The following is a 22,811-nucleotide window of genomic DNA, read 5'->3' on the forward strand; positions in this document are numbered from 1 at the left end:
TAAAATAAATATTTTCCTGAATACAAATCAAACAGTTCATGTCTTCCAAACCTTTAGTTTCATTATGTATGTCTAGTTTTTAAGTCTATTTTGAACCTGCAGAATTTGTGTTGATTCCTGTTACTGATCTGGAATTATTAAGTGGAATAGAGAACAGGCAGCATCTTCAAGGTGTCCTGTAGGAAGGTTGCCAGGTCCAACAAAAAATCCAGCCTAAAGTCAGTTTAAGTTTTATGAGCTTAAACTAGCCCAAAACTCACCTTCGAAGCAAATTGCAAAATAACTATGAATGTATGACTTAGTATTTTTTTCTAAGGGATGTATTATCAATATTGCTATTTACCGTAAAGTTATTAATAATATTGTAACATTGTTTTTTTATTTGTGTTTAATTTTATAACAGTTTAATATCCCAGTCAAAAACATTTAATAGTAACATAATTAGCTAAAAACTGACTTTTACTTACTCATTTCTGTTCTTGGCCTTCATGAACTCTGCTCTTTTCTCTTTCATTTTTTTTTTCATCATCTGGTGATTTCTGGTTACATTGTGATTTGTTTTGTTGTTGTTTGTTTTTTTTACCGGCCACGGTAATTGTTAAAAGTAGCCCAAAAAACCCACCAAGCCACCCCTGAATTTTCACCCGCGACTGGATTTTCAAACAAGCCCAATTTGGCTAGAAGGGTATAGCTGCAGCCTGGAGCACCTCCAAAGGGGAGGAACATACCTCCAAACAGGCGGAGCCTACCTCCAAGTAGGATGGTGCTTGGTGTTACGCGGTATGGTGTTTTTCAGGACGTTTTGTGATGGTAAATAACCCCAAAAGTTAATTAATTAATCTATTTCGTTTATTAAATGTTTATTTCTTTTAAAATGCATTTAAGAGTCTAAAAGCATGTTGTGCACATTGCAACCACATTTTATTTATTTAAAACGTTTAAACATTTGCCATGCTGTGAATTTTTCAAATTATAAAATAGTAAAGATCTAAATAATAAAGGCAGTTGTTTATTCATAGACAATAATATTATAAATACACACTACACGTATTTTATTATATTGACATTTAAGAAATGTAAATGATCATTAATTGTTGACTAATATATTTATTGACATCCATGAGCCTTTTAATCACGCAGGACTTTTTTGTGGCATTCAGCAGAAAAATGGAGCTGTGATGAGTGAGGTCTCCCTGCCTTACGATGTAGACTTTTATATAATATAATATAATATAGTATAATATAATGTGATAGTACATTCTATTTAACATTAAATTTGATGTAATATAACAATAGTAATAATAATAATCACTGAAGACTTTTATTATGACATTTGCCGGAGCCGTGGTGAGAGAGGTCTCGCGCACAAACGCGCTCCCAGTCTCGAGCCGTATACTGTTGGTGGACTTCCCACTTGGAGGTAAGCCCCTCCCATTTGGAGGTAAGCCCCTCCTCTTTGGAGGTGCTCCAGTCTGCAGCAATACATACTTGGGGATTTGGCAGAAAAACGCCAACCGGGCAACCCTGCCTGTAAGAGACTTCAAAGCCCTCGATTTAAAAAAATGTAAATGAGTTATTTTACTGCAGAAAAAAAGGGTTTTGTATCGCCTACACCTGTAGCCGTTAACGTAATAAGGCATTTTAAGTGGTTAAACTAAGTTTTGTTGGTAGTGTAATGACTCCTTCATACACTGAGGCGGCGCTGTGAGAGACTGCAGTGGTGAGTCGGCGCAGCGCCAGAGAGAGATGTACACAAACGTTTTGAAAGCAGTGGCGGGCAGGAGTGCTAAAACTGGGTGAAATCAGGCTTTTACACGAGTTATATTACATGACACGTATAGTCATCATTGCGGCGTTTGAGGTAACGAGGAAAAGCCCATAACGCCACCTATAAAATACAGAGGAATAATTTTCTAACGGGGAATAAATTACTGTTCTACAACTGGCGCCGTAGCGTTAACAAGCTAGTTAGCGTTAGCTTAGCTGTTTGATAACTATTAGTTACAACAGACAGCTGATAGTTGTAACCAGATAACTTATTACATAGAGAGAAGTTTACCGCTGTATACGGCCGATCTGCATCTGATATATTAACTAGTTACTGCTAAGTAGATAAACAAGTGCTAGTTTAAGTGCTGTAGTTACCTAGCAACATCTGATATTAGCCAGGATTCGACTAACCTAACCGCTAGGTTAAATAACCTAGTTATGAATTAGGTGAACACAGACACAAACACACATTTAATATGTGCCCACATATACCAATATAATACCTTCTACTCGCCATTAGAGCCTAACTGAATATTTAGTCCTTTTCGGATGTAAAGGTCGACTCTCAGGGATCAGTCATGCCCTCTGAGCCGATCCGTGTGGGTCGGAAGCGGCCTCTGTCCTCCTGTCCAAACCCTCTTTTCCTCAGCTGGCTGACTGAAATGCGCGACCACGCCAAAGAGAAGGGGCAGAAGACGCAGTACGTGTATCAGAAGGTGAGCTGATGTTTGTTAGCGTGTGACGATCACGTCTAGCCTGATACAACCCTGTTTCCTGAACTGAGCATCATTGTGTTTTTTTTTTTTTTGTTAAGGCTATCAACTCTCTGAAGAAGTATCCTCTACCTCTCAAAAACGGTAAAGAAGCGAAGATCCTACAGAACTTTGGAGACGGTATCTGTAAGATCCTGGATGAGCGGCTTCAGAAGTATTACAAAGAAAACGGTAAAGCGTGTAAAAGTTTGGGAGTGTATTTTTTTTCTTTCAATATTTGGTGGAATAACCCTGATTTTTAATCACAGATGTCATGCATCATGGCATGTTCTCCTCCAACAGTCTTACACACAGATTTTGAATAACTTTATGCCACTCCTGATGCAAAAAACAAGCAGTTCAGCTTGGTTTGATGGCTTGTGATCATCTTCCTCTTAATTATATTCCAGAGGTTTTCAATTTGGTAAAATCAAATAAACTTATAATTTGTTATTTTTTCCAGAGCTGTATTTATTGTCGCTGTCCAATGAAAAACAAATATCTCCAAAACAGCAGCTTTACAACAGAGAGGAAAAACTACTAAGGACAAAAGTTTAGGTCCTACAATGCATTACCCCACCTCTCCAAATAAGATTTTTTCTAAAAGTTATAATGGTATATTAAAAAGGTAATGTTGAAAAATGTGGAATGCACTAGTCACTTGTCTATTGAAAATGAATGCATTTTAGTACAATATAAATATATTAAAGAACCTTTCGCTTGAGTCTCTGCCATGGATCATCTTCATACTACATATGCCTGCTAGGTCCTTCCTGGAGTGTGACATGATGTCCGCAAGTACATTGGATTGTGTAAACCAATACGGTGTTGGAATGGTATCTGTTTATATTTCTCATCCAGTCACAATCAAATTTACTCTACTGTCTGGATGGAGTGATTTATCTGAATAGGGATAACGAGCCAGAATGAAACTAGCTGAAATTAAAAAGAAATAATAAGGCTATAAATATAAGGAGTAGAAAGTTCAGATAATTAAGTGAAAATATAATGAATGAATTGCTGAAATATATATTTACTTCAATGTCATTTTTCCAGTATAGTGTAGCCCTAACTATAATATTGGTTTTGTGAAATAATAACACAAGTGAAGTAAAGAGAAGCTAAAAAAATAATGCAGAGTAATCTATAGAACTGCTATGTTCTTTTGTATCGAAATCAGTACATGATGTTGTTACTACCCCCTCCTGGCTATATGTTCTTCTGTTGTTCCTGCATAGGTGTCAATGCCCCTGTCCATTCTCTTCCAAGTGGTTTTGCTCCAGCTCAGCCCTGCAGTAACAACCTGGCTCCCCCCAAATCCTCTTCAGCCTGCTCCAAAGGTCCTTCCCGAGAGGTTGGTACAAATGTGGTGAGTTAAGAAATAATCCCTGATTAACTCAGAGTTAGTAAAATGAATAAATTAGGCTTTCATAGTTTTAATAATATTTTTCTGTTTTTTGCAGAAAAATGCAGAAGACCGTTCAGGAACTGCAAAAGGAGGAAAGAAGAAGAAAAGAGACTATGTGCCTCAGAAGAGATCTGGGGGCTATGCTGTTCTGGTCACACTGTACAGACACTCACAGGTACAACAGACACTAACTAACTGGAACAAAAAATAAATTTGTCAAATTAAATGCAATCCAACAAGAGAAAACAAGAAGAAAGTCAACTCAGCTTTGTCTTTAGGCTTGTAAACTTAATTGACCAGAAGAAAATTGATCTTCAATGTAATGGGAACTAAGAAACTATGAACACATACAGATCCCTGCAAAAGTATTAGAACAAAGATGCCAGTCCCCTTATTTCTGCTGTAGACTGAAACCATTTGGGTTTGACATTAAAATATGAATATGGGACAAACAATCCACATTTCAGCTTCTGTTTTGAGTTATTTACACCTGGATCTGATGCACAGTTCACCTTGTGAGCAAAAGTATTGGAACCGATCAATGTAAAGTAAATTAAAGTAAATAAGACTTCATATTTGGTTGCAAATTCTTTTCTTGCAATAACTGCATCACGTATTTTGTCTTTTCTTTTGTGATACTTTTGCAAGCAGTGTTGTGGGTCATTATCTTGCTGCATGAGGAAGATAACAGTAAGTTTGGATGAATCTTTCTTTAAATTGAGAGATAAAGTTTTTTGTAGATTCCTAAGTTCATTGTACATCAATGAAAATTATTGAGTGCGTCCTGGAAGAAGCTATGCAAGCTCAAGTCATGACCTTATCTTTATTTTTTTATATATTTATGCAATTGATCTGATTGATCTTCTTTCTCAGCTTCACAGTTGCTTGTTTTTTTACCCATAGCTCTTTGGTTTTCGTGTTGGTTACTCGTTTAAATATAAATGTACAGTCTGCACAGGTAAAACCCAAATCTGAAACTGAGCAAAGACATTCAGCATTGTTTAATGTTTGAATACTTTATGTATCAGGACACACCTGGGCAACAAAACACACCTTACAGTCAGGTTTTAATACTTTTGCTTACAAGAATTGTGTGGGTTCAGATAGAAGGTTCTATCTTCTGAACTATGTATCAGAAACAGGTGTAAATACCTGGAATTGAAATGTTGATCTTTTGCCATATATTCATCTTTTAATGTCAAACCTAAATGTTTTCAGTCTACAACAGAAATAATTGGATTGGCCTCACTGCTCCAATACATTTTGAGGTCACTGTAGTTGCAAAATAATTTTGTAAAAAAAATGTTTAAGAAACTAGCCTACTTAAATTGTGGTCTGAACCCATCTTTTGCATTTTTTATCTGTTTTCAGATACCTGGCAGTAAAGGCTTCATGTTTAAAAATGAACTGCAGACAGAGGCTCAGTCCCTTTGTGACAAATCCTTCACTGTGGTAACTTCATAACATAAACTTACATCTAATATTGTGAATAACTTTGTATCTGCTGTATTTAGACATGTTCAGCCCACTAAATTTATTGTGTCTTGTTTGTGTGCCTAGCCTGATCTAGGTAGTAAATACACAGCATGGTCCTCAGTAAGCACCCTCATTCAGAAAGACCTGCTTCTGAAGACACACAACCCTGCTAGGTAAAACTTCAGTCAGTATTATTTCATGGACTTTTGTGTAACAAAAGCTGGACAATGTAACACAAAACTCATAGAGAAATAAGATATACAATAAGAAATTGTAATATGATAAAAATATATAAAAATATATTATTATTATTTTTTTTTTTATAAAAAAAGACTCAGCAAACTGTACTGAAAAATGTTGTTTGTGGTGGTGTACTAAACTTTTTCTTTTGCTTCTTTAATTGCGATGTTTCCATAACATAGCATGTGCAGTGCTGTACTCCAAACCAAATCATTCCCACACAAATTAACCATGAACATCCTTTAACGGAAATAAATCAAACACAGATGGTAAATTACGAAAGCAGACACAATAATACAGTATGATCATTTCTTGTATCTTAATATATTGCCAAGCCCCCATGTCTGTATATCACTGATAATGCACATTGCATTAAATTGAATGATCAATTCTCATTGATTTCATTTATTATCTTGGTTAGCAGAATGTGCCTCACTTTTTAGAATATTACAATATGAATATGCTCACAGATCTGCTTAATCCTCCGTTTGTTAGATATTCATTGACTGAGCTGGGTCTGGCTCTAGCTGAGAAACTTGAATCTGGAGAAAGGGGCAGAGACGATAGAGAAGTGGAGGAAAGGAAGAGTGGGCATGAGGACTCTGGGGACGGACCAGTAACTGTTGACCTGACTTTAGATGAGGATAAAGAAGATAATAATGATAATGATGGTGTTGAAAGTGAAGATGGCTGGTAAGAGTGGCTATTAACAAATCAGTTTAAAGTGTATTTAGCTTAGTTGGCTAATATAATGCATCACCTCATATTTATTGTTAAAATGATGAGGGGAAAGATTTTCTGTTAATTTGATTTTTTTTGTTTGTTTGTTTCAGCTCATTGAGGGTAGGGCCTACCATTGCCACCTCAGAAACCTGGGCACAATGTGCTGCACCTGTTTCAAGTCTATCAGATATCTCTAGAGAAGCATACCTTCTGCCTGGTTTATATGATATTGTACTCTGTGTTGACTTTATTGAGACCACTGGGTAAGTGTGAAACACAGAAGCTTTCCTTAACATTGTTCTGAATAAGGTCACTGTTACTCATTATTACTAGCTTTTAAAACCATTGAACATTACTGACACCTGGTGCACAAAAACACAAACAGCAATTCCACATGTCAGATTAGCCCAGGATTATAATTTCATAATAATAATAATTTTAAAAAATTACAAATAATAAATACTGTAGAACAGTGCTTCTCCTCAGTGCCTATTGTGGTCCACATTTTGTGGCTTTAATCCAGGTCCCACCACACTTGAAATTAACTGAACATATGGGTGTTCTCTGTTCTTAATGACATGAGAGCATTTACAGCAAACATCTCCACAAATACACATTATACTCTATAAACATACACATATACACATTTACTCTAGCTGGGATCCTTAATCCATTTTTTCACAAGCAAGCTGCATGTAGTAGTGTACATACTGTGTAACACTACATTTAATACTTAATAACTGTGCTTAATATATGTGCTAAACACAGGTTCAGTGCTTTACAGTAAAGTGTATATTTTAGTGCATTGCTGACACTTCTCCAGCATATCACTGGTATCTAAGAGAAGTCTGAATATTTATTGTATTTCTATGGTTTGTCCTTGTCCAGAGGAAACACTGCTCGTAAACAAGAACTGGTCAAAGAGCTGCAGAGGAATGGAGTTATGTTTGACATCAGAAAACTAAATGTGGGAGACTTCCTGTGGGTTGCTCGCGAGAAAGTGACACCTGTACCTGGTAAGCTCTCACGCTTCACTGGCTTACAGCCACACTTACACACACTTAATTGTTTAATAGCCAAAAGCATTACTATGCATTATTTATTATTTAGTGATTGTTGCAAAACGAGCCAGCGTTTCCATTTAACAGAAAGGCAGGAGCTTCAGACAGACGCCAAGGTAGTTTTTCATTGCATGATAAACAGGCTCTTCCTTAAATTCTCAAGCATTCTAAACTGTTTATTTTGTGATAATGACAAAAAAATTGTTTAATCTAATCCTGTAATGCTTAATTATTTTTTACACTGTAGTACAAATATATATTGTAGTATTGAAAATCTCTATAAAATATACATTTATATAACACCCTAATCTGCATAGCTTTTGGACAGAGATGGATTAATATCTGCATTTAAATGAAGGTCAGTTGCGTCCCCCTGTGGCCAAGGAGCTGGTCCTGGATTACATCATTGAGAGGAAAAGGATAGATGACCTCTGTGGCAGTATCATGGATGGACGCTTCAGAGAGCAGAAGGTAGAAGAAGATGATGATATGGACAGTGATGACGATCTCATTTCTAATTTATCATTATGTTAATGACCGGAACAGATTAGGGATAGGTCAGGGATTAAATTACATTTTGAATATCAGTATTGCAAAGGCCAATATTGTGATACTATTATGATTTGTTGGTACAAACTGTGTAGGTAATGTTTTCAAAAAATGTAAACCCTAGTTAAAAAAAAAAACTAAATGAAGATGCATGAGAAACTGAAACTGATCTGCATAAAATCTTTATTTTAAAAAGGCTTTATCTGTTAACAATTTAATTAAAGTATTTTTTCTCTTGCCCCCCAGTTCCGGCTGAAGAGGTGTGGACTGCATAAGCCTATATATCTGGTAGAGGAGTGTGGGTCTGCAGGAGCTCACCTGAGTCTACCAGAGAGCACTTTAAAACAGGCAATAGTTAACACTCAGGTATGCATGTCCTTAAATGTATGCCATACACCCACTAGGAGGTGTAAATATTTGACATTAGAGCCTTATATCTATGTTTATAAACAACAATTTTAGAGAAGTAAAAAAAAACTTAATGACTTTAAAGTGATTTTAAAGTGAGTTTAGAGCATTTCTGAGTATCTGTTCATAATTAAATTCTGACACAAAATTTAAAATCTGCCAGATTAATTTCCAAGTCAATTACTAAAGGTTTACGATTATGTTTTGCAGTATGGTACATTTTACCATAGAAGCTAACCTGTTCTATCAGCTGTTTTTTTTTTTTTTTTGCTTGACCTTTAACCAAGTCCTATAGGTTTCCAAAAAAAACTGATGTGATGATCTGTTTTTTTATACGCACTGTTAAAGACCTAAAAATCTAAGCACATAAAAATGATCATGATTTAAATCCATGTTTGCATGTTTCAGGTTGTGGATGGCTTCTTTGTGAAGAGAGTTCAGGATGTTAAAGAGTCAGCTGCCTACCTCACAGTCATGACCAGATACCTGCAAAAACTTTACCAGGTTTTACTTGACTATTCACTACTATGCTATTCACACTCCATTGTAATACTGTACATAGTACTATTAATTTTTTAACTAGTTTTATCTTGTTACTCTTCCAGAATTGCACATTGTTCTGTCGCTCCAGAGAACTGGAGGAAAATGAAGAGGGTGACCTGGAGAGTGAAGCCACAATGAGAGAAAATCCCAACTGCAACCTCGTCTCTTTCACAGAGTTCAACTGCGGAGCTGTAAAAAACAAGGTAAAATTAAATTAGATTATAGGGTACTTTGCCACATCAGGACTAGATAAAATATGTGTGATGTATGTGATATGTGAGAAAAACGTCTAGTTATAACAAATACATGTGAATCACAAAAGAAATGAAAAGGCTGAACAAGAATGGTTTCAGAAGTTTAATCTAAAAAGGCAAGAATGAAAAATATGCATACCCCAGAGCTATTAAAAGACAAAATTGAAAACATAAATGTCATTATTTTAAATTGAATTGAATTGTAATGCTAATAACTACTTGAAATATGCCTACAAAAATTATTTAATTCATTTGTCAGCTTAAATGATTGTGAAAAGCTCCGCATTGTAAATGTTGGTCTCCATATGTCAAAGGGTCTTTAAGTCTATAAAAGGTGAATGAAAAGAAATGGATGGAATATATTATTTTACTTCTCAAACTGCTATTGAACTATGCAATATTGTGTGAATATATTGTTTAGTGTTTCTTGGCTTTTCTTTTGTATCTTTACACATTTATTCATTACTGAATAATGTAATTACTCATGCTATTCTCCCAGCCTTTGTCTAATTTTCTTGTGCTCTCTTTTTTAGTGTCAGACAGTTAGGGATGTGTTTGCCAGGCAGCTGATGCAGATCAGTGGAATCTCTGGCGATAAAGCTGCTGCTATATTGGAACACTACAGTACAGTGAGCAGGTATGACTCAACTGTATCTCATTACACTTAGTCACTGCCATGCATTGCTTGGAATGTATTTTTGATATATTTCCCGCTCTCAGTTTGTTGAAAGCGTATGCCCAGTGTACCTCTGAAGCAGAGGGAGAAAAGCTCCTGTCTTCCATCAAATATGGAAAACTCAAAAGGTTTGTCTGTCGTTTACTCTGTTTAACTGAGTGTTTTTAAACTAAAGATACCTGTTTCTACTAGTTCATAATATATATTATGAACAACCCATGAAAACCTCTTGGTATATTAAAATGCAGTCAGGTGATTTAAAATAAGTGAAAAGCTGTCCATTTTTCCTAATAAAGAACTAGATGTGTCCTGTGGTGTCTTAAGTCCTAATTGCCTGAATCCTTCCTTTTTGCCTTTGCAGAAATCTTGGGCCAGCTTTGAGCCGTACTGTTTACCAGCTTTACTCTACACGAGGACCCTTGTCGTGACCACACACACACACACACAGCATCCTTAGTCACAGTGGCCAGAACTGCAATGCAGTGCACTGCTTTAGCTGCTCTACTCAATTTTTTTGAGGATTTGTATTTTCAAAGTATTTGAGAAAAATAAAGATTTGAGTTTCGCTTGCATGTTTTTTTGCCTCGTCCTTCATTCTGTCAGTATAGGTTATGTGGGCTTAGCAAAATGTTCGTGTTGTGCTGTCTGACAGTGGGCTTCTTCACTTTCATTATGTTTGCAGTTCATTAAGCTATTTGTCATCTTGTACAGTATGAAGCAAAGAAAGTCGCTGAGTGCAGCTGCTTCTGATCAATGAAGCACATCATTGCAGAGGTGCAAAACAGCTCGTGGCCGTAGCTGTGCACAGTGGCGTTGAAGAGGGGGGAGCCCTGGCTGCAATAGAGGGAGGATGTGAGGTTGGAGGACCAGGTGGATGATGGCAATGTGTGTGAGAGAGAGGGGGAGAGACGATGAGTGTGTGTGAGAGAGAGAGAGAGAGAGAGAGAGAGAGAGAGAGAAAGAAAGAAAGAGGGAGGGGGGGTGTTTAGCTAGGTGGAAGCCTCGGTGCCTCCTCGTGGGGAGCTCTCATGACTGATGACGTCCTCTGAATCGCTCTCAAGGAGAACTGCACGTCGACGAAAACAAACCCTGTACAGCTTCCAGGCGCTTTCCCTGCACGGCCAGAGAAGGAGGTGTTTGTTTGGACGAGCGGGTGATGAGGTTGAAGGTCGGTGGTAATGCTGGTGGTACTGCTGTCGCTTTTTTATCGTAGTTATTTAATGAATTGGAGCCTTGTCCCAGGCTGCTGGGATGCTCGGTGAAGGCGCAGACAAAACAGTCTCACCTCCATGTCTGCATCCTCATCCCTGGACACCCCACCGACAGATTGAGGACGGACGGCAGGAGCGAGCTGAGGAGCTGGGAGACATGCTGGGGAGCGCTGGACTAATCTGGGACGAGAAGCTGCACCTGCGGGTCGTGTGAAGAATTGTAAAGGGTATACAGGGTGGAGGGGGGACTAGTCGTGCTGTTTGGACTCGTTAACGCGGCTCGACTAAGGCCACGAATGGGGTGAAGGAGGGAGCCGGAGCAGAGGGAGCTCTGGCCGGGGAAAATGCAGGAGGCAACGGGGGAAGGAGAGGAGCCCATCCTGAACGGGGCTGCACGGGAGGAGGTGAGACAGACTCGCTTTTGAAAGAGAACATGTTTATTGTAACAATGACATTTTTAGACAAATGACTACTATATGACGGTATGTACAAGACTGCTATAATAACAGGCTATATAGTTAGCTAGGCCAATACATTATTAGAAACGTATTAGCTTTACAAAAAAAACTATAAAGCTTTATAACCTAGTAGTGTATAGCTAGCTATAGTAAGACCACAGACATAAATAGGTAGCTAGTTAGCTGTTAGTGTTACATGGACGTGTGCCCCAGTTGTGCCTCCTTGGTAAATTGAATTACCTAGCTTTAACTTTAGCTAGTAGATTAAGTTTTAAATAAAACAGCTTTCCCTTTTGTATTACTATGCTTTTAGTTCAAAACAAGCACGTGGCAAGCTAATTACAACCTCCTGACCAAGACCAGGTCACCATAAATGAGCTATAAATAGTTAATATAGCTAAGTTAGTTAGCCAACTAGGTAGTAAGATTTTCTGCTCATCTGTCTGTTGTTGTGTTTCCATGTTTCTGCACTGCAGTAACCAGAGTTGAAGTGAAAGTGCTGCCATTAGCCAGTCAGCTAGTTAACTAACCTAACCTTCCTCTCTCCATCACCGCACAGCTGTCGCTACTGCCTTCATTCTGCCCCCTGGTATCTCTCTATACCGTAACCTGACTGTAGCTGAAGCACAAGAGGAGCTTATACAGCTAAAGTAGCTGGATCATTTCTGAAAACAGCGCTGCCGCTTCTCTCCCTGTACTGAGCGTGAACCTGCACCGTGATTAGTCTACGAGCGCGAGATCACACTGCGCATGTGCCGCGTTACATCCATACTCCACCGGTCCTCGTATACGGACTCGCAGTTTCTCTTCACTTCACCTCATTAAACGAGAGGCCAGGAGTGACAATCAGGCTCATTATTGGGCTTAAAACCTGCAAGTCCCAAAGGGGCCTCTCTCGTGTTTAGATTAAAGGAGAAATCTGGTATGAAATGGACTTGGGATGTAGTAAAACGTGACAACCAGTACGAACTTGTGTTGAATAGCCCAGCTCTCTTTGCTCCCAGCATTACGAAATACACCGCTTTTAGCCGATTCTGCCAATGAGAAGTGTAAGGCTACAGCCTGTTTATCTGTCCCCTGTCCCCTATTTTACCATGGGCTTAAACAAGAAGAACCCCTCATTCTCATCCTCATTTTAGTTTTAGGCACTTTGATTTCTGTTAATTTTACTTTTAGTCGGAAGACATGTTACATTTTGATCACACCATAGTTAAAGCACATTTAATATTTATATCTTTTTGTTTTTGCCCAATTTGGTTTTGGTTTGTGTAATAATTTTGAAGTGGATCATTTTCTCCTTCTGAACAAATTTTGTTGTGTTGGAATCACGAAAAATGTTTTCTTCAGTTTAGTTTACCTTATCTTTGCCAGTATCATGGCCTATATTTGTCCCAACCCCCTTTTATTTTATCCTTTTACCTTTAGTAGTCCATTTGCACCACTTAATTATTCATTTGGTTTATTTCTGCAATGCCTGTTAAATACTTTGAAACATTGTATTAGGCAGTTATTTATTCTTGCTATACTATGCTTATTCTGTGTTTGCTTTAAGCAGTCTCTTGTAACAGTTCATTAAACCTAGACCAATAACTGGTCAAAAACAAATTATATAAACATTAAATGAAGTAAAACATGCTGTAACAATGGGGACAACTTGGGAAGCCCAACTGAGTCCCAGCAAAACACATTTACAAATCATTACATCCAAAAATGTAGCCTAACAGTAAATATAGTCATATTATATGAAGTCATTTTGTTCAGTGTAGATTGTGCAGATGCATTTTAAGATGCATTTGTGAAATAAATATAAGTATATATTTTTTATTTCTTTTACTTCAATCTGAATCTTCAATCTGTTCCCCATAGAACCATTTTTTGTCTTTCTCCTTGACTATCTTTAGGCCCTCCACGTTTTGCCTTCTTTCTCCATTTCTTTCTCTTCAGTGCGCAACATGCCAGATCAAATAACATCAGATCAAAAGAAGTCTCTTTTTTTTATACTGAATAAAGACTTCAATTAGGCCAGCAGACGTGCAGCAGTGGACAGACTGGTCCACTATTGGAATAGCACCATTGCTGATATAAAACAGATAGCCAGCAATATAAAACTGTCTTTCTCTCTCTCTCTCTCTCTCTCTCTCTCTCTCTCTCTCTCTCTCTCTCTCTCTCTCTGTCTCTCTTTCTGCCTATCTCTTTTTCCTTTTTTCTATCTCTCTTCTTTCTTTCTTTTTCTCTCTCCTACACTCGCTGTTTCTCACTCTATGCTTCTGTTCACTGTAGCTGCTGAGTTAAGTTCTGCTGTGTCCAGTTACAGTAAAATCAATTGCCATACAGATCAGGTTATGAAGGAAAATCCGACTACAGAGTCTATAGACTTTTAAAGGAAGTAGAATTCGGAGTGCTGCACTGTTTTATTTATTTGAAGAAGAATTTTAGGTGTTACTCTGTAATGTGACTTTTAGCTTTGCTTCATTACAGACAGCATATGTGCAGGTGGAGAGGGAGAGAAGGTATGCATGTAAGCCCATAGAACTGCCACTCTTGACCTGGTGAGAAAAAAAGATGAAGGGAGAAAACAGATAGCTGCTGACAGGGCATCTGGATTTGGCTGAGACACTTGCGTCATGGTCTTTTTCTTTCTTGAGTTCTCTCTCTCTGCCTCCCTCTCTCTATCTCTCTCCCTCACTGTCTGAAATGCTTTGCTACTCATTGATCTGTTCGTCCTGATTTTTAATGCACTTTTGTGGTCTGCTTCAAATTTGATTTGCCTCATCCTTTTTATGTGTAGTCCATGAACTAAAAATAGGAGAGTGAAGAAGAATGGAGCAGCAGAAGACATTACTCTAAAACACACTAATGTGTAATCAATTTAGGTTAATGCTGCTCATACTGAGCAAATACTAGAATGCACTTGCAGGTTTACTAACATGAAATGAATGATTGTTAAAAGGCTTAATTCAATACTAGGCAGAGTGGTAAATGCTCTAACAATAGAAGTGTAAACATCCAAATATTGTAGCTACTGCCATCTGGTTTCTTGTGTCAGCTAGGCCCATAAGGGTTTGGACGGTGACACAGTTTTGCTTTTGTATATCTTGATTATGAATTTTAAATTAATCAATTAAGAGGAGATTCAAGTGTGCATTTTAGCTTTAATTTAGATTTAAGAGAAATATTGGCTTAACCATTTATGAACTACAGCTCTTTTCATAATATAATATATAATATAAGCAATGCAAATCTTTTTTTTTCTTTTTTTTAAAGAACACATCACATAACAAGAACTAAAGAGTTCTTGAATATGTTCTGGCTCTGCCCTGAAAACCGAGGATGCACCAGTTGGTGGTTTAGAGAAAAATAAACAAAAATACCCAGCATTCATTGAGATAAAAAAAAAACACTGCTGTTCTGTTCTTGTTTTTTTTTTAAATAAACCATCTTTGTTCTGCATTGAAAAATTAGGTGAAAATGACTATTTGGCAAATCTTAGTTAATTGGTACAAACCGCACTTGTTTATACTGTCATGTTGGGAGGCTTATATCACCTGATTAGATTAGCATTTATTTAATATTTATCTAGTTTTTTTATTTAATAAAATAAAATAGGCAGTATGCAGCATTTCAGTAGTTCAATTCTTCACAGGGAGATAAGTTCATTCTTTGCATGGTCATTACCAAATGCTGTGTTTTCCTCCATCAGATGCTTTGCCAGACCTTTACAGCAGCCATGTGACTGACCTAACACTTTTGAGACGGTTCTTTCTTTGCCTAAAGATGCTCAATGATTTTTTTGAGGTATATTTTATGGTAGGCTAGGTAGGTTTCCTGCTCCAAAGGAAGTTGTCTTGTGTGCTCTTCCATGTCTTTTGGTGTGCCTGAGCTTGACAATGAATTCCCTCTTTTAAAGAATGAACTTATCTCCTAATATATGTGCTTTCACTGATAGGTTGATTAAACTCCAGAAAACTCATGACTCGTGAAACTACTAATCCTTTGTGTAAATAATTTTAAGCCCTGGATAATGCAGGGATTGTATAAATTATATGTGCAATAATCACATTGCATGTTATCACATAAGGCAAATTCAATCATACACCCCATGCTACAGCTTTTCTGATGCTAAAGGAAAATTTTAATTTTCCATGGCATATCTACCAGTTATCATATGAATATCAGTCTTTATCTTTCATTCCCATATCTTAAGAATAACTTAAGGTTTGATTGATCGATCTTTATGCTATAATAAAAATTAGAGGTTTAGTCCCCTGTGAGATGTGGTTATATAAGTAGTGTCTGAGAGCCTGAGAGAGAGACAGATTTTGTCAGCAGTTTGCCAAATAAATTATTTAAAAAGCATCTTATTATGATTTATGGGGCAGGCTTTTTCTTAACAAATCTGTATTCAAGCAACTGTACGACAAATAGCAAAGTGGTACATACACAATATTAAAAGCCGGGAATATCCTTTTGTGAAAATTAGATTTGAATCAGAATAAACAGGTGTATGGTTTCATTTTTTATTACTCTTAAAATAATACTGTAAAAAGCAATACATATTTGATTGGCTTCTTAAACATAAGATAAAATAAGATTATAATGATTTAAGTTGAGCTGTTTCAACATCTCTGATTTGATCTCTTAAACATAATGAACATCATACACTTAATTTTCCAAATGTGAGACGAGGAGAACATAATATTAATAAGCGTATACAGTGTCAGTGAAACACCTGATAGGGGTTATTTCTGTTCTGCAGCATCATACGTTTAATTTATGAGTAAAATAAAAATATTAATCATAATTAAATTTGTTTCTTCTTTTTTATCTTTAATACGTTTCCTTTACTATGCTTATATCAATCTCTTTGGTTTTCATCTTTTCTAACTTTTTTTCTTTGTATCCTTGTTCTACAGCAGCGTCCAGTAAAGCAGTCCTTGGCCAGTTCTCTGTGTCGGGAGTCTCACTGGAAGTGTCTGCTCCTCACGCTGCTTATGTATGGCTGCTTTGGAACGCTGGCCTGGTGTGGGATATGCAAGGTTCCAGTCTTTGTCCCAGCAGAGCCTGCAGCAGCAGTCATGGAGCCTGGGGACCCATCCACAACTTCAACTGCTGCTATTGCCTACAGCCCTGACGAGCCGGCTCTAGACAGTCCCTGCTCAAGCGGCTATGTCTACATTCCTTTGGCCTTCCTGGCCATGCTGTATGTGGTCTACTTGGTGGAGTGCTGGCACTGCTACTCCAAGACTGCCATGCTGGCTCAAGCAGAGGTGGCAGAGGTGTACGAGCGTGTGCAGCGGCTTCAGCAGGCCACGCCGTGCATCTGGTGGAAGGCCATTAGTTACCACTATGTGCGAAGGACCAGACAGGTGACACGCTACCGCAATGGTGATGCCTACACCACCACTCAAGTGTACCATGAGCGCGTCAATACACATGCTGCAAGCTCAGAATTTGACTATGCGAGGCTCGGTGTTAAAGATGTTTCAAAGGAACTAAGAGGCCTAATGGAGCACCCAGCAGTGCGGCTGCGCTTTACAAAGTGCTTCAGTTTCTCAAGTGCCCGGGCAGAGGCTGCCTACCTCACACAAAGGGCACGCTTTTTTGGGGAAAACGAGGGCCTGGACGACTACATGGAGGCACGGGAGGGAATGCATCTGAAGAATGTGGATTTTCGTGAGCACATGCTGGCCTTTCCTGACCCTGCACGCCAGCCATGGTACGCCCGCCGGAGGGTGTTCTGGCTTGCCTCGGCTATACTTTTCTCCTGGCCACTTCGTGTAATAGCAGAGTATCGTACTGCATACGTGCACTACCATGTAGAGAAGCTGTTTGGTGAAGAAGATGACAGCGGCAGAGGGGATGGAAGTGAGAATGGAGGGATTAATGAGAATGGAAATGGAGGATGTATTGGATCAAGCTACCGTGCCATCTCTCGGGTCAACACTGTCGACATGACAGAGCTGGAATGGCACATTCGCTGCAATCAGCAGATGGTTCCCAGCTACTCAGAGGCTCTGCTGATGGATCCTGAATCAGATGGCAACCAGAGCACCAACCCTTCTGCAGCTGGGACAAACCCTACTGGAGGTGGACCTGCGCTGCCCGTGGCCTTCACCTCAGCCTACCTACTTCAAAGCTGCCCTCGCTGCCGTCGGTCTACAAGCAGTGCCTCACTCCCATCTAGGCTTAGAGGCCCAACAGCTACCTTGTTGAGTGGCACTGTGGCTGGGATGAGGGCTGGTGGAGCAGGTGGTGTCGCTGGAGGTCCTGGAAGGCTGGTTCTGAGCAGGAGCGGCTTTTCCCTGGGACGTCTTCAGGCCACACGGCCTAATTCCCTGTTCCACTCCCGAAGCGTGGGTGGAGGACTAGGGGGAAGAGTAGAAGAAGCGAATGGAGGAGCAGGTGGGGGTGGTGCTGGTGGAGGAGGGGGTGGTGGAGGTGGAGGGTTTCTGGGTTTGGGATCGAGACAAGATGAAGAGAGCAGAGGAGTACTAGAGGGTGAGGAAGAAGTGGATGAGGAAGCAGAAGAAGAAGGAAATGAGGAGACAAGGGAGGAGCACAGGGAGAGACAAGATGAGGAGGTAGGAGAGCAACATGAGGAAGGGGAAGGTGAGGAAGGGAGAGAGGGAGACCGAGATCGACCTCCTCCATATCAGGATGCTTTCTTTTTCCCTGTGTTAATAGTGCATGGAGAAGAAAGTTGTCATTCAGGCGAGGACATCTCTTAATGAAAGTTTGACTCAAAATTTGAGAACATGGGTAGAGAAGGTTAAAGACAATGGTAGTCTTGTTTTTTCCTCATAGTGAAGAAACCAGTAGAACCAGATAGACAAAGACTGTGTGGAGGAAATTAATTGGGGTTTACCCATGTGGTACTTAATGTTACATCATATTTACCATTGTGAAAATATTTTGACAGTGACACTGTCATATAAAGATATTTGTGCTACAATGTCTTTGCAGAACATTTGAAAGCAATGGTACATCATAATAAGATCTATAAAAGATGCATGAACCGACAGAGAAAAAAAAAGAAAAAGTGATTATTTAGATAAACGTAGAAAATTACTTTGAAATATTTTGAAAATTATGACTCAAGACATCTATGCAAGCCTGAGAGAAGCAGATCCAAGCAAGAACAGATACCTAAAAATGCTAAATGTTCTAAGATGGTTAGACATAAGAACATGTACTGTTGGATATAATTAAGCAGCAAATCTCTCAGCATGTCTTCCAGAGGTAAGGACAAGACGCATCACATGCACCATAGGACCAAAATTCTGTTTTTACATAATCAAGTTTAATGTTGATCAACAAACCATTAAATGAGATTAGATGCTCATATATACAGTACTTTTCAAGTACAACCAAGTTATGTTCCTTTTCAAATGTATCGCAGTCTTATAGACTCATGTGCATGTAATTTCAGTGAATTATTTAATTCTAATAAAAATTAACAATCACCCTTAATATAAATACACTGTGATAAGACAAAAGAGAAGCACCATAATCGTGTTTCTGACCTTCATCTCTTCAGACTGTTAGCTCAGTGTGAGTTTTACATCCTAATCCACTCTTGCCTCCTCTGGAAGTAAACTCGCTTGCATGTTGTTTGCTGAGTCCTTGTTGAAGCAAATGTCCTAGTGTTGACATTGCTTGGGGTTTAATAGTCTTTCAAATATTTTTCAGGACTTGGTGTATTTTGGTTCATTGGGAAGAGTGCTCCTGTTGGAGGTCCATAACTGAAAAAGACATGTTTAGGACATGAAATGACATATTTTAAAGCTTGAGTTAGTACATCGGAGAAGCAGAAACATGTGGAGAGTGTTCTCCATGCTAGAAGCTTTACTGCACTTCCTGCTTATAGTGAAGCACATGAGTCTTTTTGTGTTTTGGGTTAATGTTCTGTGTTAATATAATGCATCACCAGTTTTGCCTCATGAAGGGCTTTGCTCTGTTACAATGCCTCACACTGACACACTGAATTATGGGAACTTGTGGTACAATGCAGGGCTGCCAACTTTTACAATTTGCTTTAAGTAATGTTAGTGGAGGGGTGACGAGTTTGACGAGTCAAAAATAATTTGAGAATTATTGAACTTGAGAATAAATTATAATATTAACAATAATAATATTAGTAAAAACTGATATGTCTTGCAACACAGTGCTGTTCACCTGCTTCTAAATTAGGCAGCAGGTGTATTGCTAGGTATGTAGGTATAGGGAGCAGGGCTCCTAGGCCTGAAGCTGCCTCTTAAGTGAGAAGATATTCAGTAACAAATGCTAAAGTAGTCTGTTTCACTATGTATTAGTGCTGCATTCTGGATGAATTTGTATGTCTGAATTTCCAAGTTCCAAAAAAATGAACTATACAGAAAGCCTCATCATTCATTTTTCACCAAGATCTTGCAGAATTGATGATGGTAGATTCTGACCGCTGCACAAAGCCTTCTCCATCCAGCACATCCCAAAGATTCTCAATGAGGTTAAGGTCTGAACTCTGTGGTGGAAAAACCATGTGTAAAAATAATGATCTCATGCTCTCTGAACCACTCTTTCACAATTCCAGCCCCATGAATCCTGACATTCTCATCTTGGAAGAAAAAATCCATTGATGGAATAACCTGGTCTATATTCAGTATATTCTGGTAGTCAGCTGACCTCATTCTTTGAGAACATACTGTTGCTGAACCTAGACCTGAACAACTGCAGCAACCTCACATCATTTACTTAGGTAAATCCAGGTGGCTTTTTTTGGCCAGGCAGTGTAAATATATTATTTTTCAACTCTTTCTTTTGTTTCTTTTATCATTTTGAAAACCAGATATTTCTTTAGGAAGATAAAATGTGATGCTTAACTAGCATTCGTTCACAGTTCACAGCTAAAAAGGACTGAAGGACTTAACAATTTAATTAAACTAAACTTTAGGAAAGATAAAGCCGCTTTCTGGATGTTTACTTTCCCTAAAAATGAGAGAAAAAAATCTGTAGGTTTTTGAAACCCAAAACAAAATTTAATGACCGTATGTATGGTGTGACAGACTGAGATTAGAACCAGTAGCTTGAGTCTCACTGGAAATGTATAAGAGTTGGCAGCCCTGTGGTGCTAGCATACAGCATGTTGCCTTTCATTGTAGCCTCTGTATTCTTCTTATATAAGCTTCATTGTGTCACATGAGCACACACTGGCAAATCAATAATGGGAAAGTAGTGTTCTACGATTCCTAATTATACAGTATATGCATACTATAAATATTTTGCATCTCACACAGTTATACCAAACAGCTTTATTTTTGCACAGGTGCTTGTAAGCCATATATAGCCACATTATATATGCCAATATACATTCCACTGTCTATTCTGAAGGATTATGTTTATGTTGTAAATCGGATGCCTTCATGTTTTCTGATGGTTTTGTGGTTTTCTGTCTAATGTTATGTTACAAGCATTTTAAATATACTGTAATATCTCTCTGTAAATACTGTATGTAAAATTCAGACGTTAATTTCACAAGATCTGTAATGGTGTTGGATCATTTGAATCAGTGTTTGACTCAAATGCAGTTCACTGTGTAATGGTTTTAAACCTTAACATCTGAACACTCACCCTTGTTTAAAGGAGAACTACGGTGTAAAATGGACTTTAGGTGTAGTAAAACATGATAAAAAGTACTTTGATGAATAGCACACCTCCGTTCTCCCACAGTGTTCGGAGATCCAGAAATTTTAACAGTTTGTCCAAACACCTTTCAGACTGGGTGACATGGGGCATAATTTGCCCCGATAAATTGCTTTTTCCACTGTTATCCAGGCTCAAAGTAGCTCCACACCTCCTTGCTAGAATCTGGAGCCCTGACATTTAAACGAGGCATTAATAACTTAAAAAGTGCACAAGAAGCTTATTAAAACCACTGTTTACATCCTATAACGCAAGCTTTAGCTCCGAGCGCCGCCATTACTGAACTGAAAATAACATAGACATACATATACATAAGCTCCGCGTAGCATAGCAGCCGGCGCCAGGAGGTAGGCTATGCAGAGTCTATGTGTGTATATATATATATATATATATATATATATATATATATATATATATATATATATATATATATATATATATATGTCTGTTATTTTCAGTTCAGTGATGGTGACACTCTCCAGATTCCTGCAAGGAGGTGTGGAGCTACTTTAAACCTGGATAATGGTGGAAAAAGTGATTTATCAGGGCAAATTATGCCCTCTGTCACCCAGTCTAAAGGGTGTTTGGACAAACTGTTAAAATTTCTGAATCTCTGAATTCTGTGGGAGAACGGAGGTGTGCTATTCATTAAAGGTAAGTACTTTTATCATGTTTTACTACATCAAAGGCCATTTTACACCGGAGTTCTCCTTTAACACATGGTCTAGAACATGCCAAAGCCTAAAGAGCTCATGTGCTCTAGTAAGAAAACACGCTTCCTAGTGCCGTTCATAGCTTTCCACACCAAACATTTACTTATTTATTATTTATTTATTTGTTTGGTTATTTATTTAGAAAAGACAACAAAAAATACATGTTCCAGCAACATTGTCAGAATGTTATGTGCTACCACTGGAATGCTGACAGTGATGTTTTTATTGGTCATGTGATATCAGGTTAAGAATGTATAGTCCACCACAAATATCTTGCTGTGCTGCTGTTTTTCCCAGTTAAAATGCCTGTAAACTTACAATAGACTATAAATATGGAAAACAGCTCTCTGACCGATTGATACACAAGCAGGCTGTCAACTGAGTTTGATTTTAATGTATGTGAATTTTTAAAGGAGAAATCCTTTCTTTCACATTCTTTCCCCAAGGCTTTTAGGTAAATCCTAATGCTGTAATTCTAACTTGCTTCTACGGCTGTGCAGAAACAGCATTTTACATTCCAAGAGAATGTCCTGAATGTCTTTATTATTGGAAACAGTAGAGTAATAGAGAAATGGATTGTTATTTTTTTATTTTAGTTGGTTGTTTTATAATCAATATAAAGAGTGATTATGCACTTATGCAGTATGTTTCATCTGATTTGGGTGGCTGACATATACAATGTGTCCCTTTAAAGCAGCTAATCTCAATCAGCAAGCAAACAACTACTTCAATGCCTCAAGCATCAAATGATGCACATTCGTTCTATTGTAGCAATGACTCGTTGGTTTGATATGGACCTGTGTTTGGGGGTTAATATGATCAGTAACGATGATCGCCATGACATGATGATACATAATAAAATCACAGCTTGACTTAAAACACTTGCCTTAC

At 38.2% G+C, this 22,811-nt stretch overlaps 2 protein-coding genes across 3 annotated transcripts; both read left to right on the forward strand.

The window, feature by feature from the left end:
• Window positions 1-1,435: 1,435 nt before the first annotated feature.
• On the forward strand, window positions 1,436-10,429 carry mus81 (MUS81 structure-specific endonuclease subunit). 2 transcript variants are annotated; one of them, XM_007248028.4, is made up of 16 exons: window positions 1,436-2,486; window positions 2,585-2,714; window positions 3,761-3,876; window positions 3,986-4,105; window positions 5,302-5,382; window positions 5,491-5,579; window positions 6,142-6,339; window positions 6,480-6,632; window positions 7,258-7,385; window positions 7,789-7,901; window positions 8,226-8,345; window positions 8,796-8,891; window positions 8,993-9,133; window positions 9,718-9,821; window positions 9,905-9,988; window positions 10,222-10,429. In XM_007248028.4, the coding sequence occupies exons 1-16, from the start codon at window positions 2,349-2,351 to the stop codon at window positions 10,286-10,288; spliced, it is 1,878 nt and encodes a 625-aa protein (XP_007248090.3). In that variant the 5' UTR covers window positions 1,436-2,348; the 3' UTR covers window positions 10,289-10,429. The 2 variants fall into 2 exon arrangements, with proteins under 2 accessions (XP_007248090.3, XP_007248089.3); XM_007248027.4 differs by having other exon boundaries at window positions 1,437-2,486; window positions 3,761-3,891.
• A 400-nt stretch (window positions 10,430-10,829) lies between these two features.
• Window positions 10,830-22,810, forward strand: LOC103038661 (transmembrane protein 151A). The gene is made up of 2 exons (XM_007248026.4): window positions 10,830-11,475; window positions 16,443-22,810. Exons 1-2 carry the CDS (start codon window positions 11,416-11,418, stop codon window positions 18,255-18,257), a joined length of 1,875 nt encoding a protein of 624 aa, XP_007248088.3. The 5' UTR covers window positions 10,830-11,415; the 3' UTR covers window positions 18,258-22,810.
• The last annotated feature ends 1 nt before the right edge of the window (window position 22,811 follows it).

The sequence above is a fragment of the Astyanax mexicanus genome, chromosome 8, assembly GCF_023375975.1.
Source record: "Astyanax mexicanus isolate ESR-SI-001 chromosome 8, AstMex3_surface, whole genome shotgun sequence".
NCBI lineage: Eukaryota > Metazoa > Chordata > Actinopteri > Characiformes > Acestrorhamphidae > Astyanax > Astyanax mexicanus.

Excerpts from the sequence above, each read along its gene's own strand:
- mus81 (XM_007248027.4), top strand. The coding sequence starts at position 2,349 with ATGCCCTCTGAGCCGATCCGTGTGGGTCGGAAGCGGCCTCTGTCCTCC. Across the intron at positions 5,580-6,141 it reads AAGACACACAACCCTGCTAG|ATATTCATTGACTGAGCTGG; the intron begins GTAAAACTTCAG and ends TCCGTTTGTTAG. Across the intron at positions 6,340-6,479 it reads GTTGAAAGTGAAGATGGCTG|CTCATTGAGGGTAGGGCCTA; the intron begins GTAAGAGTGGCT and ends TGTTTGTTTCAG.
- LOC103038661 (XM_007248026.4), top strand. The coding sequence starts at position 11,416 with ATGCAGGAGGCAACGGGGGAAGGAGAGGAGCCCATCCTGAACGGGGCT. Across the intron at positions 11,476-16,442 it reads ACGGGGCTGCACGGGAGGAG|CAGCGTCCAGTAAAGCAGTC; the intron begins GTGAGACAGACT and ends CTTGTTCTACAG.